The 11,110-nt window shown below is 30.8% G+C and overlaps 2 protein-coding genes across 2 annotated transcripts in view; both read left to right on the forward strand.

Annotated features, from left to right (window-relative positions):
• Nucleotides 1-867: 867 nt before the first annotated feature.
• On the forward strand, nt 868-5,533 carry LOC108685969. Its single transcript, XM_018190985.1, has 3 exons — nt 868-1,029; nt 3,104-3,298; nt 5,306-5,533. Exons 1-3 carry the CDS (start codon nt 868-870, stop codon nt 5,531-5,533), a joined length of 585 nt encoding a protein of 194 aa, XP_018046474.1.
• Nucleotides 5,534-6,023: 490 nt separating this feature from the next.
• Nucleotides 6,024-11,110, forward strand: part of LOC108686002 (L-lactate dehydrogenase-like) — a 17,552-nt gene continuing 12,465 nt past the window's right edge. The window contains exons 1-3 of the mRNA XM_018191032.1: nt 6,024-6,216; nt 6,500-6,673; nt 10,917-11,044. Coding sequence (XP_018046521.1) covers nt 6,024-6,216; nt 6,500-6,673; nt 10,917-11,044 — 495 coding nt within the window. The remainder of the gene's footprint in view (nt 6,217-6,499; nt 6,674-10,916; nt 11,045-11,110) is intronic.

Raw genomic sequence — 11,110 nt, forward strand, 5'->3', positions numbered from 1 at the left:
ATAATATATATATATATATAAAATATGTAATTTTTTTAATCATAGAAATTGAATAATTATTGGGATGAAACAGAATTACATTTTTATAATAAGAAAAAGAATAGTAAATTGAATTAATGAGGTTTATAAGAAATAAAAGAATCGATTTCTAAGAATCGCTTTTTGATCCCTTCTCAAATATCCTGTAAAATACAAATTGGCAGTATCTCTCCAGGAACGCAGCGCATCCCACCTGTGCTTCGTAGCAGCTGTCGATCAATTTTACGACCTTCTATCCGCAGAAAAACGAAAATCATAGGAACGATACGTCCAATTGGCGATTCGTCTCTACATCTGTCCTGAGCATTTACCTTTTTGTATAACGAGCATTCTTTTCGATTATAATTGATTCTGTACGGCACGATTGAATTTATCGATAGCATCTTTTCATCTGTGATCGAACGTGTTAATCGGATTGTATATCTCCCGCTACAAGATAACTTGAAGTTCACATCTCGTACATATAGTACATTATGAGCGTACGAGATATGTATGTTGAACACGAAAGGCAGAGAGAGTTCTCTCACGTTCAATCGTACAGAACCAATATAATCACCTTATTGCATATACCATTTTATGTAGCCATTTCAAATTGACAGTAAATCTACTTGCTACATTTCCGTTGTCAACTTCATTCATCTCCTGTCAAAGATATTTTTTTCGACTGTCTGCTTTTCCAGACGTATCCTATCTTATGTAAATTTTAATGACAATACGTCAAATTTTGTAGTTTCAATTAGAAATATTCACGATGTCAAGCGATTTTTGGTTTGCCTAAATTATTTGGTATTATACCTCGAAGTGGAAGAATATCCGTGTATCGCGGATATGACCGAAACGAGAAAGAAATCACCTGAGGTAGCCAGCAACACGGTAACTGTTTTACTAGCCAAACAAGCAGAACATCTTGTGGATGGCCATCGTATCAAGGTCGTCGTCGTGGGCAGTGCGCCTAAGGGTGTTGCGGTCGCTATAGCGATTCTATTCAAAGTTGGTGAATTTTCGATTTTTTTCTAATTTCTAACCTTTCGTATCATTTTGATTTTTTAATTAGTTTTTTACGCTATGTATTTTTATTATAATAATGATTTAATTATTTTATAAAATATAGCAGCACATATTAAATATATGATGGCACATACATAATGAACAAAAAATTGTTATACTTTTTATAACCTTTATGATAAATATTATGTAAGTATAAAAATTTATTTACAAATTAAATCGCGCAGATTAATTCTAGGTGCATACTCTATAAATTTATAATTTTTTAACAGTGTAATATTTTGATATACATTTCATAAATTACCATTAACTTCGTAAAAATACTGATGCATATAAGTCAACGTCAATATTAATATATTATTACTTCATTGATGTATAATTTATATACTTCGAAGATATATCAACATTGATTAATGCACGTGTGTGTAATAGATCCGTGTCTCATTCCATCCGTTCTCATTAGATGATACGATAATGTACTCGATATGTCAATCTAAACATGTCCACAATGATATCGAGTGAATGAGACATAGCGCCGGTCCACATGATTCGAGCAGTAATTCGTATTTGTTCGTCGAGAATCAATATAATGCTATATGTTGGACCTTGGGAGATATACCCTCGAGTTGCACCCAACAAAGGACAAACCAAGGAATGCCCTAATATGTGTAGGTTCGTGCATGAGTGTACCTGCAGGTCTACAGGGCTCCTGAATATAGGCTCGTTAGTGTGTACATGTGTGCCGGCTCAAAAAGGCTATTATGCAAATGATCCACAGAAGACCAGAAGAGGGAATTCGGCTATAAGAAGAAGTAAGGTGGAACATGAAAGAGGAAAGAAGATGGCAAGAAGAAGATTATAGAAGATGTAGAGAAGTGGGCCGAACCTTTCGCTCGTTATCGGATCGTAACGCGAGCATTTACACGTCGGCCAATGCGCCCCCGCAAGACGGCTCTAACTGACTGATTTATGTTAGTAACTATGGAGAGAGACTGCAATTTATAACATCGTTCGTCTGAAATCCTCGCGAAATGAATACAAATAGTATTGCAATATAATAGTAGTTGATTTAAGATTTTATGAAGGATGTTTAAGATTTTATGATGCTTAGAAGCTTTTTAAAAATTTCATGGAACAGTTGCGCATAGACTTACTTTTTGGTCTTAACAAGTCCCGATTATGTAATAATGGAAAATGAGAAATATGAAATTGTTTGTAACATTCTAAATGAAACTATATATTACCATTGTATTGCTTAGGCATAATTTCGTATCTGTTGCATCAAGAAGGAAAATTAACTGTTAGACGGAACGCATTGTGGACTGCAAGGTGCAACAGCTAGTGTTGTATCCATATGTTGAGTACATTCGGTAGAGGATAATAAATGTGGGCGACTAATTCTAGGTTTCGGTTTCCGCAAATTTACGAGGGCAAACAATGGTGTGTGCATGCGGTGAGACGCAGAGGGCGTAACTGACGGACGATAGACTTCTCGTTGGCCGGACTTATGGTGTATATCGAGAGACTAAATAATATATAGTGGAATTTATCGTATATATTATCGAGGAGGAGTCAGGATAGTACCGAGAATAACTAGGATATTAGGAAACCCGTTATCGTACATGATAACAGTTTTTGAGGAAAATTGCTTGCATTCCATATCAAATTAATACTATAGATTTTCAAAACCGCTTCCTTGATTCTTTTGACAATGACAAATGACTTCCTTAGTTTTTATAAAAATTAGAAATGTGTACTAATTAGAAATAAATGAAATCCGTTATCGTACATGATAATAGCTTTTGAGGAAAATTGCCTGCGTTCCATGTCAATTATTACTATGGATTTTCTCAAAACTGCTTCCTTGATTCTTTTGACGACAAATGATTTCCTTAGTCTTTATAAAAATTCGGAACGTGTATTAATTAGAAATGAAACATGTAATTGTATTCTAGCCAATATAGATTATTTAAGACTGCGAAACTATGAAACTCGAAATCTTGATGGCGCTTATCTGACATGACCATGAAGATCTCCTGATTACCGGAATGTTCGGCAGCAAAAGACGTTATGGAAGAAACAGGAAGAAGCGTTTCAAGAAGAAGAGCAAGAAGTGAAAGATATGACCGAGTCGTGCTGCTGCACTTTACATTGCAGCATGGCAGATTGCATCAACGAGATCATCGCAAAGTACGAAAATATGACGCTACAGCTTGCCGTCTACCTTGTGAATCTACCCAAATTCTTCACAACTGTAGCGTGTCAGACATCTTTTTTCTTGTTGTTTTCTCAGTTTCTTGTCTCATTGTGACACACATGTTGGATGGCTCGTATCAAGCTGTGCAAATTATATGGGCAGAACCTTCGGCGAAAGCTACTTCGTTGGTATATTCTGGGCCATATCTACATCGATAATATGCAAGTAGTTATGTCATCTTATGGACAGAGTATCAGATAGTGAGAAATTGTGAGCATTTAAATGATTCGATAAAATAAGGAAATTAAAACTTGCTCTCAAACTTCTCATCGTGTTATCACGACAAGAATAAATGTTTCAAGGCTTAATGAAAAATGATTATTACCTGCATTTCAGCATTGCTAAAATACATTTCTAATAATAATATTTCTGGTTTACAATGGTGACTGTTTTTACAGCTATGTAATTATTTAAATATAGATCAATATGGAAGACAAGAAACTGATCAAAAATATTTATTCTGTCTTCTACATTTATATTAATTGTGAAGTCTAACATTTTGTTATATACATTAATATATAATCCAATAATCAAACATTATTTCTTTTGTGAAATATTTCTTGATAATTTTCTGTGCAATACATTAAAAAGAACATCTTAAAAATATTTTTATCTACATTAAAAAAACTATCTATCCGATTAAAAGAAATTGATAAGACTTTTATTATGCAAATAAAAATGATTCAGAAAAGAAGAAGAAATCTAAAATATTAAAAAGAAATTTATTATTTAGTATTTGTAATTAAAATATAATAAGCATAAGTAAAATATAATAAGCACAGTGAAAATTATATGCTTACGATTATTGCGAAACAAAAGTTACCGATCTATTCAAAAGTTTTAACAGTTCACGATACTCTACACCTTTTAGAAGACACGCTTGATAAAGTATGATAATTAAGTGGTGTACAATAATAGATCGGAAGCAGAAGAATTTAACATAATATATTGAGAAGTTTTGTAGTTAGTCCGCCGTTTGTCTTAACGTGAAGTGTGAAAACACCATCTGTCTGAGAAAAATACGTCCATCTGTTCGTATACAAGCATATTAAAGTGTATAACGTAAAGCGTTAACATACATCATGTAACATACACTATTCGTCGTCATTACTACAAAAACGCATTTATATGCGATGCGATGGCCCTAGAAGAATAATGTCCATTAACTTTTACGGAGTGATTTACATGATCGTCCGAATATCCCATTATACCACAAATTAACCTGCACAAATTAGAACCGCTCGAAGCTTAATGATCTATCGTTGAAAAACGATATATAAATTACCAGTGGTCCTTTATTATATCACTCGTTTGCCGTGCCATTTGTCACACTTCACGGATTCGTATAACGTTACATTTACGATATTCCTGGATATCCTTAGTGTATGCTACGTTAATGAAACTATAAAAAATTCATGGAGAAACAAATAGCCAACAGTTACGAAGAAACCATTGCGGGAGAAAAATGAAGCACGTGCGGACAGGAGGTCGTAGAAGCATTCTTCATGCTCGTTTGACATTTTATAAGGAACATTTTATAAGGAACGCTACGACTGAAAATCTTGTAACGACTGTCCTAGGTAGGACGGTAGTTCCCCGGGAAGAGGAACCGACGAGAAGAAGCCGTACCGGTCCCATAATTATTCATGAATGAGTTATCGCCCTGCGCAAGACATCGTTTGTGTCACTAGACACTGGCGGCAATCACGATGAAGCGAAATCAACATAGTGAATTCTCCCGAAAATAATGCACTTCTCAACACTATTTCTTGATCGGATCTTAACGATTCCTCGCATTAGGGGACTTTGCAAACAGTGCGATTGATCACGCATTCATTCTTAATGTGATTCCCGGGGGGGAGGGTCTGATGCTCTTGTTGCATAACGATTCGAAGTGCGTAATAATGTTGCCTGCTGGGCAGCAACTAGTTGCCGTTAATTACTCTCTAGCTTCTCTGTTCACTATCCTGTTCAACCATTCATCCCTTTGTGATTTTTTCGCAGCGCCTTGCCTCTGAGCTCGTCCTCATAGATATGAACGAGGATCTTGCCAAGGCGGAAGCAGAAGACATCAGCCATGCGGCAGCATACCTCGGCAATCCCAGAATTGTCGGTACCAAAGGTGAAGCCAATGGGAGGAGGCTGCAGAAAAATAGCGAGACCGTCATTACACTGTCCGCGAGTAACGAGCAATTATTTCAAAACGACCACGCTTTAACGTTCGATAACTAAATAGCGCGATTGCGATTAACGATAAGGTCGCCAGAGGTAACATCCGCGTTATTGCCTACGTTGAATGATATCGAGTTATTAAAATTAAGATGAATTATATATTATATAAGATGAATTATATGATTTCATGTGATGTGCCGTAAGATGAACGCACAAGCGACACGCTTATCTAGAAATTAATTATCAATTGATAAATGATAGTATCGCTAATGCATGAGAAACAAAAATCGGATCCACGTTGATTTTTATTTCTTCCTGGGAATAAAGCTAATAAAAATTTAAAAGTATTTTATAATTATTGTATCATATTATATTCTTTCCCGATTTTTGAATATGGAGAGAATAAGTTATTTTTTAGAATAAGTTTATTTTTTTTACAAATACATCTTTTAGAATAGGTTTATTTTTCTTATAAATACATCTCTCGTGTAAAAGCAGCAAAACAAATGAAAACAAATAAAATTCTGTGATAAGCGATAAATCATCCAATATGTATTACGCTCCGACAGATTATGCTTGTGCCAGAGATGCAATGGTATGCGTGATCACAGTTGGAAGCCAGTCTCGTGAAGATCTGCGGTCAGCCGATTATCTAGAGCATAATCTGAAAATTTTCAAGGACGTCATTCCTAACGTTTCCAAATACGCGCCGAACAGCATTCTTCTCATTCTTTCAAAGCCAGGTACACTCTTATTATCTACTATGCATTTAATATGTTTGCCATATTAGAAATTACATATATATCGTCTGGCTTTTTCTAATAAGCATTTTATATATTTAATATATTTTATATAAAACATTTTATATATTTAATAAATAGCAACATGTTAATGCAACATGCTCCTCTATGATTATATTCTCTAAGATATTTTAAACGCATTATAATTCGAAATTGATCAATTTTAATCGAACATTACACAAGTATAGTATAATACATGAATAATTATTTTAATCATGTTATTTAGTTGATATTCTATCGTACGTTGCTATGAAGCTGTCTGGATTTCCACCAAATCGTGTTATAGGATTGGGAACGTTTTTAGACAGCTGCAGATTTCAGTATTTTATCGCTCAAAAACTCGGACTTTCAGCAAATGCGGTTCAAGCGTTAATCATTGGCGAGAGCGGACCAGCTTCTGGTAATTAGCGTTAAAATATTATAATTATAATAATCGCAATGTAATTACGATATTCATAACAAAGCTAAATAAAAATTTGTTTTGATATATGTTTTGATACTATAATGCAGTTGAAGTAGAGATAATTTTATTTACAATATTTTAAGAATTAAATTGCAAAATTCGACTTTATATGGTTCTTCATAGCTTTATAAAAAGAGAAGTCGAAAAGATTTTATGACAAAATATTTAATTAAATATTTTGATATATAATATTAGTACCGGTCTGGTCCGCTGTTGCGGTAATGGGCATGCCTTTAAAAGATATAAATAAAGAGATCGGCACTAGAACGGATCCGGAATCCTGGAACGATTTACATGCGAAAGTTATCAATACCGATAATGAATTGATCCTCAAGAAAGGCTATCACAATTGGGCAGTTGGAATCTGTGCAGGCGAAATTGTTGATGCTATCGTGCGCAATACTTGTGCTTGTTTTACTGTCTCTACGTTTATGAAGGTTACTGATAAGTTTTATTAAAACTATTAAACTTATATTTAGTGATATTATTTAGAGGACTATATTTCTTATTTTCCTTTGCGTCGTATAATTATAGTATTCATTTATTATTATAATTACAACATTATATTCATTATAATATTAATTACAACATTTATTCATTTTAATAAAAGAAAATTTATAATAAATATAAAAATAATGATATATATAAATATGATATACATATATAAATGTACGTAAATTTTTTGTTTACAAATATAAATTAATATATTTTTGTGAACAATAACTCTTCTTTTTCTTAGCCAAAATTGTCAAATATATTTTAGGGCTGCCAACATGGACTGGAAAAGGATATTTTTACGTCATTACCTTGTATGGTAGGGAGAAACGGCGTACAGTCCTTTATTCGTTTATTATATACATCTAAGGAGCAAGAATTGATGTCGATATCTTTCCGAAGAATTTATGAGGCGCAAAAATTGATTCTCGACAAGATTGAATAAATAAAAAATGGAATTAAAGAAGTATTTGTTGTACAATTTTATAATTAACGTTATTCAGTTGTAACCTAAAGTATTAAATACTGTCAATGATTAATGTGAGTAAATTATATTTTAGTTCTATATTTGACAGAAATAAAAATTTATATATATATATATATAGTTTTATTATATATATATATATATAGTTTAGATTTTTTATCACGAATTATAATGATTCACGTCAATTAAAGAATTATATTGAAACACTGTGTATACAAACACACTATGTATACATAATGATTTCATGACAAAGGACCTTATCTTTCATCGTTGGTTTACAATCCAATCAAGTCAGAGAGTTGAAAAAAGAAATTCGCGTTTCTTTTAGGACGATTGGTTTTATTGCGCAATCAAATGACCATAGGAATACCATAAATTGTAGGGCGTACTCCGAGGATTTTGGTCCCAATTTGCAAAGATTAATGCAGACTACGTATAATTAATTGCTCCGTGTATGGAGCAGTTAACTGCCCCGTTAAAGGCGATCGAGATGATGAAACGATTGCTATTACAAATATAAAGAGAGGAGGTTTCACGTGGCTCTAATGGTCAACGATACTGACTAATTTGTTACAAAATTCACGAATACTGATATCACACTTTTTATCTCTGCCATCCTTTACATTAGTTAAGACATGTTTACTACCCAGTGTTATTGCTGCTCGCATATCAATAATAAAGTGTTCTCAATATACATAAGATCTAAGTCCGTATTTGTAATCGCGTTTCTGCTGAGAATCATTATTTACATTTTTTCTTGTATTTGTTATCGATATCTTATTTTTACATCTTTATATTAAATCATATGATCCAAAAACTTATTTAATGAATTATTGTGTCATTTATATGAATAACGCTCAATTTTAAAAAGAGTCTATCAATGAAAAAGTTTGAGCAAAATTCAAATACATTTGTAACATATCACTAAACGAAACTTTCATCTGAAGAAAATTTAACGTCATCATATTTGAATAACGGAGAATTAGAGATAAATAATGAATAATGTGGCAGTTAATATATTTAAAAAAGTAATTTTTTAAAATTACTGATAGTTTCTTTTATTAAATATTTTTTTCTTTGTCTAAAGTATATCTTTCATATTTAAAACATTCAAATATTTAGTTAAAATTTAATTAAGATATTTATAATGGAATATCTTTTATTGTGCTGTACATAATTTTCGCGTATGAGATATCTTTTATTATTAGATTTAATCTAAGATTTGAATTCAATAAATTTTAATGAGAAATATAAAATGGGGGACAATAAAATATTTATCTTAATATCCACAGTTTCATTATTACGCAAAATATTGATATATTTATATATTGATGTTTATAATCCTTAAATTAAAGACTATAATTTTTTATAATCATAAAGAAATTGATTAATTATACATCATTTTTATAGCTGGCCTTGAGCGCAGTTGACAATAAAAATATTGATGAATTATGTTAAGCTGTTCACGTAATCGTCTAGACATGATTATGAAGAGCTAATACACAAGGAATACCTAATAGAATGTGTGTATTAATCTTCATGGAATATTTAATAGAATGTGTACTAATCTTCTTGGAATTGTTGAACGTTTAGTTAAAGATTTCTACGAATTTATATTCGAAGGCAACGAAGTTGTTTTATCCCTGAACTTTGCCTAAAATTTACACATTCTAAAAATAAAAAAATCTTGATATTTATGACTCTGTTATTAGTTGTTATTGCATTGTCGCTAACAATTTTGTCAGGGAATAAAAAAAATTTAATATCTATTGAAAGGATTATTCGAATGAGTACGCAGAATAAGGATAGACAATACCTGTTGAAATAATTACAAGTAAGAATAAAAATGTATACGTTAAAATTAATTTTTAATTATTTTTTTCTTAAAATAATTTTTTTAAGAAAAATAAATAGCTTATCAATAATATGATTCAGATAATTTTATTTGATTATATTAATAGAAATATATAAAAGATTATACAGATATTAATTGTAGAAAATTTCAACTTAATTTTGTTGTAATTATTCAAATTCTAGTAATTATGGAATTATTTGTTTAAATATGAGTTAGGATATTATTGCTTATTTGACAAACTTTTTATATTATACATACTGATATTATTGATGTTACTGATTATTACTTGATACCATATCATTTTATTACAAAAAAATATAAGAAATACAATAAAAATTAGTTTAAATTATAACGCAGCACATACACTTAAAATTTATTTCAATCTTGTTAAAATACATTATTAAAATTTGAAGCTATTTCGTTTTGATATTTCTCAATATAATTACAAATTATTTATCTTTATTAAAATGTGAACTATGTATCATGAATATTTTAAAAATAGAATAAATAAAGAATTTTATTGCTTATATAACATATATTTCTTAAATGATTTTTGTTGAGCTAGCTAGAGCTAAATAAGTGAATTAATTATGTTGAGTAGTTTGACGATTTTTGTTAATGAATTAATATCAGATTATTATAAATAATTAGAAAAACGTAAAAATAAGATATTAATTATTCTATTAAAAATTGAGGAAGATAATTAGACTTGAGATATAATGTCTTATATTAAAAAAATAAACATACAATAAAGAAATAGAAATTTTGTTTATTTCCATTAAACTTCGAATTGGGAAGGTAACAATATATGTATATTGTCAAGATAGATTTTTATATTGCAAAAAATGGGATCATTAATTAATTTCTTAATTTTAATTCCAACTAAATTTTATTTTTAGAAAGCAACATGATAACATCATAATAAATATTATGATTTAATCTTCAAGGATAGCGTCCTCTTATCACTTCTTTATACATCATCATCACTTTTTCTACACTTCAAAATTTTAAATACGTTAGCGAGTTTGAAATAGTAGTAAAAACGTAATTTACATAATCATACATATCTAAAGATGACTATAAATAGCGGAAATATTCGGAGGAACCTGTCAGAATGCAACAAGAATCGGAATTGTTGAGATTTCAATGCCAATAGTGTCTCGGATTCTTAACTACTAGGATAACGTTCAAATTTATTGCTAGTTTCGTATACGTGTGTGTGTGACAAATATTTATTAGAATTTAAATATTAAAAATGGCGAGAATGTTTGTAATTGTATTGATAGTGATAAATTTATCACTAATGACTTGTCAGAACAATAAGAATCGTTCACTACAAACCCAAGATGGATATCAACAGCAACAAAGCCAAGAGAACAACAGTTTTAGTCTCACCCATTTCATACAGATACCGAATAGACCGCAATGTCCGGAAAATCAACGATTGGATAAACATGGAATATGTCGATCAGTGGTAACGTTTTTGTTACTTTCATATTTAATAACTAAAGATGAAAAGAATAAAATTTATATATATATA

The sequence above is a fragment of the Atta colombica genome, unplaced genomic scaffold, assembly GCF_001594045.1.
Source record: "Atta colombica isolate Treedump-2 unplaced genomic scaffold, Acol1.0 scaffold163, whole genome shotgun sequence".
Lineage (NCBI taxonomy): Eukaryota > Metazoa > Arthropoda > Insecta > Hymenoptera > Formicidae > Atta > Atta colombica.

Excerpts from the sequence above, each read along its gene's own strand:
- LOC108685969 (XM_018190985.1), top strand. The coding sequence starts at position 868 with ATGACCGAAACGAGAAAGAAATCACCTGAGGTAGCCAGCAACACGGTA. Across the intron at positions 1,030-3,103 it reads CTATAGCGATTCTATTCAAA|CAAAAGACGTTATGGAAGAA; the intron begins GTTGGTGAATTT and ends AATGTTCGGCAG. Across the intron at positions 3,299-5,305 it reads TACCCAAATTCTTCACAACT|CGCCTTGCCTCTGAGCTCGT; the intron begins GTAGCGTGTCAG and ends ATTTTTTCGCAG.